This window comes from Sarcophilus harrisii, chromosome 4, assembly GCF_902635505.1.
Source record: "Sarcophilus harrisii chromosome 4, mSarHar1.11, whole genome shotgun sequence".
NCBI classification, from domain to species: Eukaryota; Metazoa; Chordata; class Mammalia; order Dasyuromorphia; family Dasyuridae; genus Sarcophilus; species Sarcophilus harrisii.
This window is the reverse complement of record NC_045429.1, coordinates 189089362-189106856: the sequence shown is the minus strand read 5'-3', so window position 1 is coordinate 189106856 and position 17495 is coordinate 189089362. Positions and strand designations below refer to the sequence as shown.

Genomic DNA, 17495 nt, shown 5'->3' with positions numbered 1-17495 from the left:
TAGAAACAGGTACATGATTTGGTTAAGGGCAAGGACTGTGGGTTAGAGCACAGTCACTGATGAAAGATTTTTTGTACATAACAGGCATTCAGTAAATATTAGTTAATTTGATTGGAAAAATAGGGTCCAAAAGACCAGTAATATTTAGGGAAACTACTATTTACTTTGTTGTTTAGTCATATCTGACAATTTGTGACCTCATTTGGGGTTTTCTTGGCAGAAATACTGGAGTGGTTGGCCATTTCCTTCTCCTATTCATTTTATAGATGAGGAACTAAGGCAAACAGGATTAAGTGACTTGTCCAGGGTCACACAGCTAGCTAGTTAGCTGAGGTCACATTTGAATTCAGCTCTCCTTACTCTAGGTCCAGTAGATCACACCACTACTGGCCCCACTTTTTTACTATTTTCCAGTAAAACTACTTGTGAATTTCACGTACAATATTTTCCCATTAATGTTTTCCTCCCTTCTTTGTTTTGGGGACAGCACCAGGTGGGAACAGAAGATTCTAATATGGTGATATATAAGAAATAGGATTATAAGCTTTAGCAAGTATGTATGTTTTTTGGCACGGCTTTGAATTTTAAACACCAAAGAAAACTGTGAAAGGTAGAAATAGTGTCAATTTTCTGAATGTGCTAGAGTTATATTTCAGAAGAGAATTTTGGTTGCAAAAGGAAGGAGGTGGAGGTTGGATGACTTTTTTTAAGCAAAGGGGTAAGGAGAAAAGGGCACATTTTTATACCTCTATGTATCACTTTCACTAGCTTCTGAAGTACTTATTTTTGTTTCTGCTGCTTTTTGGAAGACTCTCAGAAGGCAAAGGGAACTCAGTGTTTCCAATTACAAGTTTAGAAATTTATTGATGATTCTCACCCCTCATCCTCACCCCAACTCTTTGTCTCTCCCACTACTTTCGTAAAGTATTTGGGAAAGGTGAGGTGAATGCCTTGGAAGGAAGTAGTCTATAATGCTTTTGCAAGAAAGTAAATGAAAAATCTTTACAAATCCCTAATGCAAAGGTTTAGAAAACTTAATCCTATGTCTGCTCTATTAGCTGCAACAATTATACTTAGGACCCAGAATTCAACTTCTGCCACTATTAATAAACATTTGAAATAAAAGTAGGTATAAAGAAGATAGAAAGTTTTGTTTGGTTCATAGCAAAGTTAAAAAAAACTCCAATCCTTCTTAATCCTTAAAACATTTTCTTAATACCATTCTAAAATATTCTGCATTCTTCAATGACAAGCTTTAGTGATGTTTATAGATTTTTTCTGCAGATGGTTGCAGCTGTTGTCTCCATTTAGATTGATTTTGGAGAAAGGAAAATATATGTCCTTCCCCTCCTCCAGTAAGTTGTGGGCAGTGACAACAAACTTAGCTGTTTGTGTGTGTGGGGTCCCCCAAATTCCCATGATTCTGGAACTGTTTACATGACTAATTTCCTCCTTAACTCTAGTTTTCAATGACTGGGGATGTGGGGTTCTTAGGGATTTTGCAAATATATATGGCAATGGCGAGTAGTTAGGATAAAATATTTTATCTTAGGAATTTCATATTTTCCAGTTCTCTGTTAATTTTTCTGTGATTTTGGGTACAATCTCACAACTTTGAATGCTAAGAAATGAAATTATAGAGTGTTCTTTGTTTGGATGAAGAATGAAAATCAATAACCAAGGGATTTTCAACAATGTAATGACAGTTGTGTGAAACTAGTTTTGGCATTCTCTCAATTGAATCAATAACACCATTGCTTCTGAGGAATGTACAATAACTGTACAATAGCTTCACCCATCGTCCTAGTGTCTTCTCAGACCAAAAGTCCCTTTGATGGCCCACATTCTCCTGTAGGTAATGTTTAAATTCCTTGAAGGTAGGCAGTGTTACATTTTTTCCTTCTTGTATTTGTTTCCTCAATGTAAGAGCTTAATAAATATAACCTTAATTCATTAACTTAAAAATCTTACCTGGCACACCTCCAACAAATACTGGTTCTCTGTGATCAACTGATTTTGGATTGAGGGGACCAACCACATGGTTGACTTCAGAATCTACGTCCAGTTGAACCACATTGGAATCTCTAATAACTTAAATGCAATAGAAAAGCTGATTTTAAAACATACCCAAAAGCATTTACTTTGTATGCAAAAACTGAATTTACTTTGCATATTATCTCTTATTTAGGATACTTTTCTTTCCTTTTATATATATTTATATAGGTATCTATTGATATATATATATATATCTACTGACATACATATACACACTGATATATAAGATCTCATTGTTCTCTAATAAAAGTTAAAGAAAAGTGGAATTGGCAGTGGACTTGAATTTGAATTCCACTTCTAACACTAGCTGTGTCAACTTTATCTCTATGAATTGGTTTCCTTATCTGTAAAATGGAGTAATAAATCCAGTGTCTACATCTCTGAATTTGTGACAACCAAATGAAATAGGGATTTCATGGGCTTGCTATCCCAGTAGGAAGCAAGGAGTGATATATTTAGAAATGAAAGTAATGGTTCAAAAAATTAAAAAATGAGGTAGCATGAATAAAGTACTTTGTAAACCTTAAAGTTCAATATAAATATAAGCTATTATCAATACTTTTAAAAATTTAAAAATGACATTTTCAGTTAAGGAATAAGAAAATAATTTGAAGACTTTTCTCATGTTTTAACTTTGGAAAATTAAATGTATAATTATAATTTATATTTTTAAGGTAATTTTAACCATGCACTGAATTAGATAGATATAACAATTAGTAATATGTGTTAATTTAAAATTTAATAGTTTTGATTATATTAAAAACAGTACTATGAATATGCCATGATTCAAAGAATGGGGAATTAACCCTAGAAAAGACTGAGTCAATATATATCTTTAGCCAAAAAGTATAAGCATTTTTTTTGCTACTTTCCTTAGTTATTTTGATCATATGATCATTCCATATGTAATATTGTTCAGTCTACCTTCCACATAAATTTCAACATACATGAGTGCTTATGTGCATTCTTTTTTATTCACCTGTTATTCTGTGCCATCTGCCATCACAGAGACTCTGTTTGGGTGTAACTGAAGTAGAAAAGTCTCTGATACCATTGTTGACCTTTGTTATGACCTGTAAAAATAATATAAAATCACATATCCACTTACTTAACTGAAAATTATTTTTTGTTTCACTTTCCTCCTCAGATACACTTGGCATTTTCCATATTGAAACAGAATTCCTAATATATTGTATAACAGAAAAACAAAGATAAACAACCCATTCGTAGTTTCAGAGAAAAAGATTTATTCTGTATTTGTACACTAGGGGACACTGTTTTGCCAGATAAGTCAAGTAATCTATATATTCAAGTCCCCAAGTGAGAAATTAAAATAGTGACAAATTTTAGAGGGAAAAAAAAAAAAAAGAAAGCATAGGGAAAGAATAGCAAAGACAGACAATAGATGACATTCTCTTATTGGTATTTTATATGATTTAACAGAAAAAAGTATACTTGAGCTTAGATAAGGTATTTAATATATGATACATCATTGAAAATGTAGCTTTTTCTTTATTAGTGCTTATATACAAGACTCTTAGGAATCTGTTAAATCATGTCCTACTGTACTCTGCTATCCCATTTGGGATTTCCTTGCCAAAGATAATAGAGTAGTTTGCCATTTCCCTCTTTAGTTCATTTTATAGATTCAAGAGCTGAGGAAATCAGGGTATAGTTATTTTCCCTAAGGTCAATTGATTAGGTTGGATTTTAACTCAGGTCCCCCTGATTCTAGGGTCCATGCTCTATATCTGTGCCAACTAGCAGTCCTCTTATGAATCTAATGTGATAATATTTTGTAGTAGAAGTCATTTTAAATTATAATTGAAAAGTTTCAAATTGCAAGTCATTAAGAAGAACATACAGATCAAATCTGGTGGTCTCTTGTAAAGAGTCTGATTATATGCTTTTAGGGTCATAGTTTGTTTTATGAAAAAGTACATTCACTTTCTTTGCTTTGGCAAAATTCCCCATGTTTTTTTGGTGGGGACTGGGAAGAACAGGGATGGGAGAGGAGTATCGTGTCACTTTGCTATTCTTAAATACTAAATTCAAATACAACATTATTTATACAGTCATCTCAGTTACTAGGGATCTCAGGTGCCATGTGATACCCCCTCCAACAAACCAAATATTTTGTGCAAAGTGCTCTTGCCGTGTAGCTTTTATTGATATACTAAGGGAAGGAAACTTCAAAAGGTTCATTGGAATTAAAATGTTCACATTCAAATGTAATTTTATTACTTTTCCATTATCTTATTAATATTTTTATTTCACAATTCCATAATAGAAATCATTTTCTAATTAGAAGAATCTAAAGATGGAAGATATGAATAAGTTCCTACCTGACCATTTTTCATGTGAACATTCAGATACTCTCCATTCACACTGTGACCATGGACCAGGATTCCTGAACTACTTCTGGGACGAACTTCAAAGGCTATTTCAAACTTCAATCCAATATTGAAAGACTCATCTGTAGAAAGAAATGTTATCAATATACAATTATGTAGAACATATTGCACTCCCCGCCAAGCTTTATTTGATTCTATGAGGTATAGATTTTACATTTTATTATTTAAAAATTTCAGACTATATTCCAGTAAATATTTACAAAATAAGTATTTTTATTATGCTGTAGTATTATGAACTGTATAACTATAGGCAAATTACAGAACTTCTCCAAACCTAAAGTTTTCAAATTTATAAAATGGGGCTACTACTTGCTATATCTCACAGGATTGTCATGAGCTTAAATGAGATAATGTATATAAAGCAACTTTTAAACCTTAAGTGCCATATTAACATTAGCTATAAGCATCACTATTAAATTTACAAAGCATCACTATTCCCTGGAAGGGAGAGCTAGGTGGTACAGGATATAGAGCGCTGGAACTGGAGTAAGGAGCACTCATCTTCTTGAGTTCAAATCTGACTCATATTCTTGCAAGTTGTGTGACTCTGGCCCTTAACCCTGTTTACTTCAGTTCCTTATCTGTAAAATGGGCTGGAGTAGGAAATGTCAAATCACTCCAGTATCTCTTCCAAGAAAACACCAAATGAGGTCATAAAGAGTTGGACATGACTGAAAAGCTTCTAAACAACAAGAAGATTCCCTGGAAATTAGAATTCAAAATCCTCAGAGGCACACCCTCTACTTGCCCTATATATGCCAGCATCCTTTTTTAAAATTTATCAAAAACTGTCAAGAATATCAAGGATACAAATGAAAAAGATGCGAAGGAAATTAGGCTAGCAGTACCAGATTTTGAGATTATTACAAAGCAGCAGTCATCAAAGCAGATTGGAATAGATTAAGCTCACAATACACAGTAGTAAATGACTTTAGTAATCTAGTATTTGGTAAACCCAAAGATTCAAGCTTTTGGGACAAGAACTGGTTATTTGACAAAAATTTCTGAAAAAACTGGAAAGCAGTTTGGCAGATTTAAAAAAGAATGTTAAGGATAGATCAACATCTCACACTGTATACTAAGAAAATGGCAAAATGAGTACCTGATTAAGACAAAAAGTGACACCATAACCAAAGAAGGGGAATAACAGATGTTACATCTGCTGTTGGTGCAGGTATGAGCTGCTTCAGTCATTCCGGAGTACAATTTGGAATTGTGCCCAAAGGCCTATCTGCCTATCTTTTGATATAGCAGTACTACTACTAGGTCTGCATCCAAAAGATATCAAAGAAAAAGAAAAGACATAGGAAAACAGTGTACACAATAATTGCAATATTGTAATGATGATTTAACTGTGAATGACTTAGCTATTTTCATCAATACAATGATACAAGACAATTCTAAAGGATTCATGAAGAAAAATATTCTTTATTTCTAGGGGGAAAAACTGATAAAAGTCTGAATGTAGATCAAAACATAAACTTTCTGGGGCTGCATGTGAGTGTTTGCAACATGACTAATATGGAAATATGTTTTATATGACTTTACCTGTTTCTCAAGGAAGAAGGAGGGAAAAAGAGATAATTTGGAACTTAAAAATTAAAAAAAAAGAATGTTAAAATATAATTGAGAAATAGTCAATGAAATAAAACTATATTGGGGAAAAATCTAGGTTTTGAAGTTTTAGAGCACATAAAGATTTTATGCAGACAAGGATTAGACAATGCTTTTTATGGTTTGAATGAAACAAAAGGCACAGAGATATGAGTTTATGAGTATAGTGAGAGTGGGTAAGAAAGAGAAAATACAAATTGTGTGCCAGCTAGGAAAAACACATAGTGCTCCCAAGCAACTGTTTGTTCTTTGCAGTTGGGAAATTTTGGGATGTGGGTAGGAAAGTAAGACTTTTACTTTGCTTCAGGAGTTGTCTTTGGAGTTGGGGGCATAGAAAACATTAGTGAGTTACTAGGGATGATCAATCAGGAATCAAAGTTAAAGAAACTTTTTCATAGGCATGGAGTATGGGATCTGTGGATAAGTGGATAGAACCAAATAGAAAAGGGGTGGAGTCTAATGGAATCGGAATAATTAAAGAATAAGAATGTGACCAATTAGGAGCCAAAGAAGCAGTAGAAGAGAGCCACTGTAGTCTGATGGAAACAGGGCTGGGTTTAGAATTAGGTGATCTGGTTTCAAATTCCAGTTCTTTCATTTAATTACTTGTATGACTTTTGGTAAGACCTGTTTAAACTTCAGTTTGCTCATTTGTAAAATGAGGGAAATGAACTTAATGGCTTCTAAGGTCCCTTTCAGCTCTAAATAAAATATATGATGTTATGATCTATGAAAAGAGCTAGAATCTTTTCAGTGCCAGCCCATAGTATTTAATAATTATAATTATCTGGCTTCAAATTTTACTAATAAGTATTCTAGTGAGTAAACACATGATTTGTTAGTGAGTTAACTTTTCCTTCAGATTTCAATCTGTTTTTCATTTGCATTAAGGTAAATTCATCCTCTTTTCTCACTCTGTTGATAAATGACTGTTATCTGCATGGTGTGGTTTTGATAGTAAGGAAGAAAAGAGTTATAGTGATTGGAGAAGAGTCATCTTGGGAACTTTGGTAGGGAGTTTTCTGAAATTCTTATCTTCTCCCCACTTAATAGTATTTTATTTTTTTCCAATTACATGTAAATATAGTATTTGACATTTATTTTTATAAGATTTTGATTTCCATTTTTCCTTTCCTCCTTTCTTCCCCTCATCTTCACTAATACAGGAAGTAATCTGTGAATCACATTATTTAGCATCATATTACCTAGAATCACATATCCTCCTTCTGATGAAAAATACGTTCCACTTTCCATTGGACCTTCAAAACAAGGAGTCACACTGAATGTTTGAGAAGCTGTAGTAATTGAGGTCCCATTGAGCTGAAGATTGCTAAGACAACCACTGAAACTGTAGACTGAATTGATCTGAGGGAAGAAGAGATTAATGGAATATTAATTTAAAAAATCAGTTTTCTCATGTTTTCTATAAACACATTAAAGCAGGGATTGGGGAGAGCAAATATACAAGGCTTACAAGAATTAAGGGAAAATAACAAGGAATATTTGTATTTTACTTATTGAACTATTCAGGTGCCTGGTCCTATCTTGCTTTTTGTCTTGTCTACAGGCTATTTTCTTAAACTTTCATTGTAGATAGAATTTGGTATTTAATAGTGGTAATCTGAGGCAGTTAAGTCAAAGAATTTTTTACACACTCATGAAGTGAATTAAATATTTAAACATTTAAGTATATTTAAATCTATTATGCTTTATTAATTTGTTGCCTGGCTTCTCAGAAATTGCTTATATATTTTGTATTTACTTATATGTGTACTTGCTTTTTCTTGGTAGAGTGTAAGTTCCTTGAGGCAAGAATTGCTTCATTTTTATTTTAGGGTTTAGCTTATAGCACCATGCCAAGTACAGAGCAGGTGCTCCATGAATGCTTGTTGATTAATTTAATACTGCTAACTGTACTTAAAAACAGCTATTACTGTTGCATGAAAATAAGGACAATAGTGCTTGTTGGCCATTCTGGCTAATCAAATATCATAGAATTTATTTTTTACATTTTTATCTATTGACTGGTTGAAAGCACAATGTTATATAGGATGTGAAACTTGAACCTCTCAGATGTAGTAAATTTTCCATTCAACTTTTTGGAAATTTTTTCCTCCAGAATCTTTTCAGTAACACGCCTTAGTATAGTATATCTAATAATTCTAATTCTCTGATTTTAAATGTTACTTATAACTATTTCAGTGAAAAATATAGGGTGTGGGAGTAAGCTGCCTTTTTGACTATACTTTAGATTTAAATCTGTTTTTAATTTGTATTAAGACAAATCCATCTCTACTCACACAACATTGATAAATGCCTGGAAACCATTTTAGTAAGGTAAGGATAAAAGGACTATTTAAGTGTACCATAATTACCACTTTAAAAAAAATGGATTACAAAACTAAGTTCAGAGTTGAATGGGTATATATATTACAATAATGCATTTGCTCAATAATTTAATCTACTAGAAGTGAATTCCCATTGCCATTTCCCCTCCGTTACTTCCTTTGATAAGATTCTACAAGAGGCCCCATGGTTTCATTGATAGAAATGTTGTCTTAAGACCTGTGTTCAAATCTTGCATCTAGAAATTATTGGCTATGCAACCTGGAGCAAATCATTTGACTTTTCAAGGTCCTGGGTAGAACAGTCATCAATCTTCTTTTGGAGAAGGAATTTCTGTACTAGGGGTTTCCTATTGCTAAGTAAACAAGTCTAGTCACTCTTTTCTCAGAAAAAAAAGGATACCATAGATCTTGTCTTTATGTTTCATGGAGATATTAAAATCTTTTTTTTTTTAAATTCATCCTTATATTTATAAAGATCTCAGTGAATGTTGGCTAGATGGCTAGGATTGGCAATTATTTCTGTATTGACATCTGGCTAATGGTGATCTTTACAAAAAGTTTACTTCTCTAGCATTACAGATATGTTTTACTTTTCCTGTCAGTCTTTAGATACTGAAATATACTTCATTTCACCTCTATAGCAGAATGGATGGAGACACTTATGTCCCTTTAATCACAAGATTATCAGAAAACAAGTAGCACTGTATGTCTTAGCTCCTGCCTCTGATACAACAAATAATTATACTCATACTGCTTTCTCTAATCTGTCAAATGCGGTGAGAAGACAGAGTGGTGATGGAAGGGGAAGAATAGATAAAGTCTTATCTAGCTCTAAAATTATAACTCTATGACTCTGTCTATATATGTGGTTTGCTTGGCACCTATTAAGTAATTAACAAATGCTTGTTCAATGATTGATTACCTGGACATTTTTAATAGCTTTTCCAGGAGCAACACCTCCCAAGTAAATAGGTGCCTCAATTTTCCAATCAGCACCAGTAGGAGGAAAACTTTCTTCTAGGACCCGGAGACCATCAATTATCAAACGACCACTGTTTTTTTCTCGAATAAATATCACCTTAATGAAAGAAAATGAAAAATAACACAGGGACAAGGCTGAGGTTACATATAGTGAACAAAAATATTGCATAAGACATTATGGTTAAAATAACAAACATATACTGTGAGATGAAAAAGCATTTTGTAAAAAACACACTACTCCTTTACATTTGAAGTTTTTTATATGTATATTACATCTTATGTGGTTATATTTTTGTATAATTAAATTAATTTAAATGTAAATTAAATTTACAAATATATTTATGTTGAAGCCATTTATAATCATGTGTTTTCTTACCTGGCCAATAACTTCTTAACATGTAATCACATATGCTAATTCTCTATTCTCCTCTGTATTATTTTCAACTGAAACAAGCTTAAGTCAGATGGCATGGTATAATGAAAAGAAGACACGGTTTGGAAATTGAAGAGATTCAAGTTCTAGTTTCAGAATGACCACTGTTTCAATGTGTGACTTGAGGTCACAACTTCTCAAATTCTTGGTTTCCTTGTATGGCTTCTGAAGGCCAATAATTTATGGCCCCAGCTTATCTTTCTCTTGTCATTCTACACTACTATCCTTCCCATATTCTGGGGTCCAGCCAACTGGCCATCTTGCTGTTCTTCCTACATAGCCTTCTATGTCTTATACCTGTGAATTGACAATTTCTTCTTTCAACATCTGGCTCTGCTTCAATCCAGATAAGAATCTTATAAAAATCTACCAGGTTTAGCACTCCCTTACACTTGTTTCCATTCCGACTGCTTCATATATTGCATTTTCTTTGAATATAGATGTCTTCCTTTGCTTTCCCTCTGCTAGCTCAGTTATCTTATACTACATTTTGTCTTGTGGGTGTTCCCCAGTTCTTGTACTATACCAGAGAATCTTGAATCTCAGTCAAATTACATCACGATTTCTCCTTTTCTAAATTATTTTGTATTCATTTACCCTCTCCCCCAATATTTTACATATCCTCATATATGTACATATTGACTCCACTGAGAGAATACAAACTCTTTGAGGGAGGGAAATGCTTAATTTTTGTCTTTGTTGTCCCATCCTTAGCATTATGTTTTGTATTTAGTAGACGCTTAATAAATGCATGCTGTTTGATTGATTGGTTCTCTTGGGAGATTCCCTATAGGGTATGCTGCCTTTTTTGATGCCTGTGGTCCTACAAATCTTCATTAAATTTGATTTCATGTAGACATATATGTATATGCGCATATATGTATATATAAGATATATACAATTATAAATCTCTATATACACATACCTGTGTATGTATATATGTATACACATGTGTATCTATGTATCTATCTATCTATCTATCTATCTATATACTCAGAAAGACAGATATGTATTTCAAAATAAGCTTGCCCTGTTGCTTTCTTGGCTCCCTAAGGCTACACATTTGAGTCATTCTTCCAGCTTTCCAGTGTGTTTTATGATCTTAAAAGTTGTTTACTATTAATTTTCATCTTTTTCTCTTCATGTATTTGTGGAATTGACACTCATATTAATCAAACTCAGGATAGAGTGATTTGGTATTATAGCATTATTTCTATTAAGGTTGCTTATTTCCAAGTATAGTATATTAAAAAGCCCTGTCCAGTTATTCCCACTTAACTCATCTTTGCTTTTTCCAAACTCATATAGAACTATTATCTATACCATTTTATTTTGTCCTTAAGCATATACTGTTTTGTATGTACAAAATAGCTACTTAACTGATCCATTTCCATATGCCTTGCCTTTGTGATTCTGTTTTAAATTTTTCTATATCTATCCTTCACTGCGTCTTTGGACACAATAGGTGCTTAATAAATACTTTAGGCAAAGAAAACATTATAGATTTGAATATATCAAGTCAAGTGGAAATAAGAAATCTTAAGTCTTAATTTTCTTTGACTTCAATCGATGTATCAAAGGATAGGCCTTTGTCTCTTTTCAGATGCCTCAGGATTGTTTTATTTTAGGAAAGTTTTTTTTTAAAAATGTATGCTAGAATAGTGATTTTAACTTATACTCATATTAAACTGTTAATGCCTCTGTGTTTGGTTCAAGATGTTTAATAGTCAACTAACTTTCCTTTTTCAACTTACATCATGCCACAATCCATCATTATACTTCTCCTGACTCCTAAGCTTCAGTTTTTTATGGCCAGCATTAAACATGAAGACTAGCCGTCCATGTGCCACAAAAAGAGTCATGAAATCATTTTCTTCTTGATCAGAGACATAGAAGATCATTCCATGGGAAGAGCGAGTTTTCAAACGAATAGAAAACTGAGACCTGGGAAATGAAAATTAGAAAGAAAAACTATCTGAAAAATGTAATTTACTATAATTTCTGATCTCCCCCCAAAAAGATATTTGTGTTGAGTAATTGATAGATGATTTTAAAATGCTTAGAATAGAAAAATACTACCTAATGCCGATTGGTGATATTAAAATTGTCTTTCTTAGTAGAATTAATGAACATTTGTCAAGTAGCATTGAAAGATAAATTTAGTTTCTTATAAACTTACCTTTCTTAAATGAAAAGTTTCCCATTTAAGAAAATAGTTTTTCAGGTATTAAATTTGGGGCATTTAGTTCTTTGGAAAATATATTTGCTGGTCTAGTTCAAATAAGTGTGACAAGAAATCTCAAACTTAAGGAGAAACATCAACTGGTTTATGAAGATTAGAGGATTTTGCCAAGATTATGATTTTTCTAAATATTTCAGATGTGTTCATGCCTTCATTGATAAAAGCCTTGATTATTATTTTTCTTTTCTGAGCAACAATAAAACATATGATATGCATATGTATATCTATATGTATTTGTAGCTATAGGTATATCATATATAAGTATATGTAAATGTACAGGCTACATATGAATCTTGAACAGAATTTGTGATTTCATTGGTTTAGGGAACTTTTAGCTAAAGAAATCCTTTCTATCACTGTTTAGTCATTTTTTAGTCATATCTGACTTTTCATGGCTTCATTTTGGGTTTTCTTGGCAAAAATCCTAAAGTTGTTTGCCATTTTCTTCTCCAGCTCATTTTACAGATATAGAAACTGAAAAAGGGTAACACAGTTAGGATGTGTCTAAAGCCAGATTTAAACTCAGGAAGATGAATTTATTTGAATCTAGGCCCAACACTATATACTGGGCCACCTGTCTTCCCATAAATTTTCTTCTTCTTTTTGGTGAGGCCCAGCGTCACATAGGTAGCAAGTATTAAGTGTCTGAGGCAAGATTTGAACTCAGGTTCTAATGACTCCAGGGCTGGTACTCTATCCATTATGTCATCTAACTACCCCAGCTTATATCCATTTTATAGCTATCATTATTCCTAGGAAACTATTTCATCTTTTTAAGTCTCTAATTCTGCATTTCTAAACTCGGAATAATGATAGCCTCTTCCTTCCAGGGTTATTATGGTGCTTGAAGGAGATAATGTATGAAAAGCATTTTGCAACATTAAAAGTACTATACCATATATAAGCAAGCTATTATTGTTATTATTATTAGAAGGATTGGGTTTTACTTTACTTTTCAGCAAAATTTCCTTTTAAATGTTCAAACTCTTGGCGGCTGTTAGCTGTCCCTCCATATTGATAGGCATGGGAGATTGCTTTTGGACTGCTAGAAAGTTGACAGTGAGAGTCCCGGAAAACATTCTGTTTTAAGGTTTTCAGGCCAATTGGATTCCGAGGTGAGTCTTTATTTTTCTCATTCTGTATAAAAAAGTAAATGAAAAAACCTATTAAAATATAGAAGTGAAGTAGTAATAGATGAGATTTACTAAAAATTCATGTTTTAAAAATTTTTAAAAGTTTTATTCATTTTTAAACTTAAATACAAAAATAAAACAAAAAAGAACATTTTCATGTAAACAGCACAACATAAATAGGAGATTTAGTATAAAACCATGAATTTTCATTTCACACTGCTAATTTTTTTTAGAAAACTATGTAATAAATACTATACATAATTTTCAAAGCTCCACTTTTTTTTGAGCTTCCTTCTAAGTTTTCTTTTGTTTTCTGCTCTATATTTTTATTTTTTCTCTCGCTGTCTAAAGCAGGTTACCATTAGATACACATATACATATTTGTGTGTATAGGTGTATAAATATATATGTAGATGTATGTGTATATATATAAATACATATATAAAATACATACCATAGATACATACACATAGTCCACATCCACATATTCCATACTATATATATATCTTTCAGTTCTTTCTCTGGATATGGATAGTATCTTCCTTCATAGATCCTTGGTAGCTGATTTAGTATTTATTTCTTAATTGTTCAAAGTTATTCTAAGAACAATATTGCTGTTGTGTATGATGTTCTCTTGGTTCTGCTCTTTTTTGCCCATTATTTCATATACATCTTTATCTTTCTTAGATCAACTAGTTCATCATTTCTTATAGCACAGTGGCATTCCATCATAAAAATTAGTGTTAACAAAATCAACCACCAATAATGGTTTACAGAAATGAAATGGAAAATTTTCCACATTTGAAACATTACCTCATAGTTTATCCAGCTCCCTCATTTTATAGGAAGGTTAAAGATCTTGCTTTAGGTTGCACAGGATCTGAGCCCAAGGCCTCTCTGCCCAGCCCCTGTGTTCTTTACTTTCCCAATTTTGTTTGCTGGTTTGACACAGGACCATTGTAGGTCCTTGATAGTATCTTCGTTGCCTTATCCTTCCCTCAATCAGGTTCTAGGAGCCAAAAGAGCTACTTTGGATTTAGATCTGGATTTGGAATCAGGGGACCTAGATTTAAATACTCACTATGCCACTTACTATTTATATATCCTTGGATAAGTGAGGCACTTAACATCTTTAAACCTTAGTTTCTTCATTTATAAAATTGAAGGGTCTGGACTTAAGTGACCTCTAAGGTTTCTTTCAGTTCTAAACTCTGTGATTTCTTTTTCTCTGAAATTGAGTTTATTTTAAAAGAATAAATAAAAACAGATATTGACAATATAATATGCTAGGAAGTAATGAACTAATAAGTTCTTCATTTTAAAGGAAATGCTGATGTAATTCAGTATACAAATTATAATTGGAAATGAAATATAATTATTATTAATTCCTATTCCTATTAACATAATTCTATATGTTTAAGAACTTGGGATATAATAAGATTTTAAAAGATTGTCTATTTTAATTAAACTTACTAGTTTTTTTTTTTTGCTTGAATTTAAAATTGAGGGATTAAGTAGAATCATAGGCCGATATTTTAATTTGGACTGAATTTCAGAAAATAGGTAAAAGAAAATCACACACAATCACACACACACACAAATTGACTATTCCATAATATATCTTTTTGGGTATGGTAATATTTTGATTCAGAGTTTTTCTTTTTGAAATAAATAATATCGCCCCTAATTACATAAGAGCTTTTTAGTTTTCAAAATACATGCAAAGATAGTTTTCAGTATTCACCCTTGCAAAACCTTGTGTTCCACACAAGGTTTGTGCTTTCCCCCTCCCTCTCCACCTGTTCTCTCCATTAGACAGCAAGTAATTCAATATAGGTTAAACATGTGCACTTCTTTGAAGCATAGCCCCAATTACATGATAAAACTTCCCCACCACCACCACCAATTTTAACACTTAAAAATGTTTTGAGCTCCAAATTCAATTCTTTTGTCACTCCCCCTCCTCCCTGACACAGTAAGCAATCTGATATAGTTATACATGTGCAATCATGTAAAACATATTTCCATATTTAGCCATTTGTGGAAGAACCCAATCATAATACCCCAAAAATGAAAGAAAAAAAGAAAGTGAAAAATAGTTTGCTTCAATCTGCATTCAGACTCTATCTTTCTGAAGATGTTTAGCATTTTTCATTATAAATCCTTTGGAATTTTCTTGGGTCATCTATTGTTGAGAATAGCTATAAAACATTCACAATTGATCACCATACAATATAGTTATTGCTGTGTAAAGAGATTTTCTTAATGAAGAGTTTAAATAGCCTTCATTAACACTGGAAAGGAAAACTCAGATTATGTTATAGGCTATAAATTATATCTTTTTATAGCCTATATTTTAATAATTAATTTTAGGTAGGGAAAGAGGGACACATAGAAGTATTATGATAAGTGTTAATGGAAGATACCAGAGGGTGTGACATGAAGAGAACATATTTAACAACATCCTTGTAGAATCTTTTCTATAACTGAATTGATGTTATGCTGTCTGTAAATTACAGTATCTGAAATCTAGATATATCATCTTTCAAAAAATGTAATGATAGAATAAATAAGTTCCATTAAACACTAGACTCTCCAAATATTAAATAGTTGGTAAGGGGAAATTAAGAAAGTTTCTCAATACAACTTACCTTTTTGTTCTTATTTATTTTGGGCTTTGAGGAATTTTTTCCCTTTTTGTGCAGGAGAGAAATTGGTGCTGTTTCAATGGGGCACTCATAAAGGGAGGTTTGGATTTTCTCAGAGTACCGTTGAAAATCTTCTACCTCTATATCCCTGTCCAACCTGTATTGTGGGTTAAAAAAATGTGTTTTTAAGGGCTGTTGAAAACTGGGAAATTAAATCACTGACCTGCCAAATTTATTGATAAAACATGACTTATATTTACTTTTAAATATTCATATAATCTCAGCGCCTGGAATATAGTAAGTCCTTAATAAATACTTTTTTTTGATTGATAGATCAATAAATTTAAAAAAATCTCCTGGATTCATTGTAATCTTAATCAAGACACATTAAACCATGATTTAGTCAAAAAGCATTTTTCGTGTGTCATCTATATGCTTAGAACTTCTGAGAAGTGACAGCTATTTTCTCCTTCAATATTTCTTTTGTGTGAGTTGAAATTCTTATGTATAACTTCAACTCATTTCTCAATTCCTGAATTCACTAACATTGTGTAAAAGAACTAGTTGTATGACTTTATTTTTATTTTCTATTAATTCCAAAATTTTAATAATAAAACTTTATATCTCTTGATATTGACAATTTTTCCCTAGTACTCTCCTCCCATAGACCTATTCTATATAATAAATAATAATTTTTAAGAAAAAAAGGAAGAAAAGGAAAAAAAATCAGCAAAATAAAAGAAGCCTGAAAATATACCCAGTGTTTCACACTCTTGGACCCTGCCCATCCCCTCTCCCCTACCCCTGCAAAAGAGTAGGATTAAGAGTGTTATATCTCTTCTTTTGAACAGCTTTAAATAAAGCTTTTGAATTTATTTTCAATTTTTTAAATAAAATCATCATCTAGGGCATTCCCCCTTGTAATATACTACTATTCTATTTTATTGTAAAGTTTTAAAAGTTTCCTTTCTTTGAGAAGATCAATTATATAATCTTAGCATTAGAAGGAACCTCATATATCATGCTTAGCAAATCTTACTCAAATGAAAAATCCACTGTACAATATTAATATTGTTATCTCCTACTGGAAAAAATTATTCAGCAATGTTAGCAACTTCTTTCTCAGATACACTGGATAATTTATAATGGAAATAAAACATACCTGGTGAAATAAGCGTTGCTTATGCATCCAGTGAAATTAACATACTGGGGACTGATTGGTGAGCCCCCAAAATAGAACTTGCTCTCTCTGGCAGGAGTCTGGTCTGTTTTTCCTTTGCTTGGATTATTTTTACCCAATCTGTCCTTATCCACGATGAGTTCATATCTGCAAAGAGAAAAGTTTCCTTACTATTGCCCATTGGATATCTTATTCAGAATGAACAAGAAAGTGGATAGACATTGAATTTGGAATCAGACATGGGTTTAGGTCATGTGTATGTCTGCTATTTGCTATTTGTGTGACCCAGGTCGAGTCAAAGTCACTTTATCCCCTGAGCTCAAATTTTATCACAAGTAAAGTGGGGAACTACAATACTGTGCTAGCTTTGTTGTGAGGATCAAATGATCTGTTTTGTAACTATGAACCATGATGAATTATGTCATCAATTATTTGCTCTGCATTATT

At 32.2% G+C, this 17495-nt stretch overlaps 1 protein-coding gene across 2 annotated transcripts in view; it reads right to left on the bottom strand.

The window, feature by feature from the left end:
- The window catches only part of LAMA4 (laminin subunit alpha 4), a 170702-nt gene that overhangs the window by 3362 nt on the left and 149845 nt on the right, over positions 1-17495 (bottom strand). For both annotated transcript variants that reach the window (XM_031964386.1, XM_031964387.1), the window contains exons 29-37: positions 17031-17195; positions 15872-16025; positions 13040-13224; positions 11600-11789; positions 9354-9509; positions 7289-7448; positions 4401-4531; positions 3035-3128; positions 1972-2091 (exon numbers count right to left, since the gene is read on the bottom strand). In XM_031964386.1, coding sequence (XP_031820246.1) covers positions 1972-2091; positions 3035-3128; positions 4401-4531; positions 7289-7448; positions 9354-9509; positions 11600-11789; positions 13040-13224; positions 15872-16025; positions 17031-17195 — 1355 coding nt within the window. The remainder of the gene's footprint in view (positions 1-1971; positions 2092-3034; positions 3129-4400; positions 4532-7288; positions 7449-9353; positions 9510-11599; positions 11790-13039; positions 13225-15871; positions 16026-17030; positions 17196-17495) is intronic.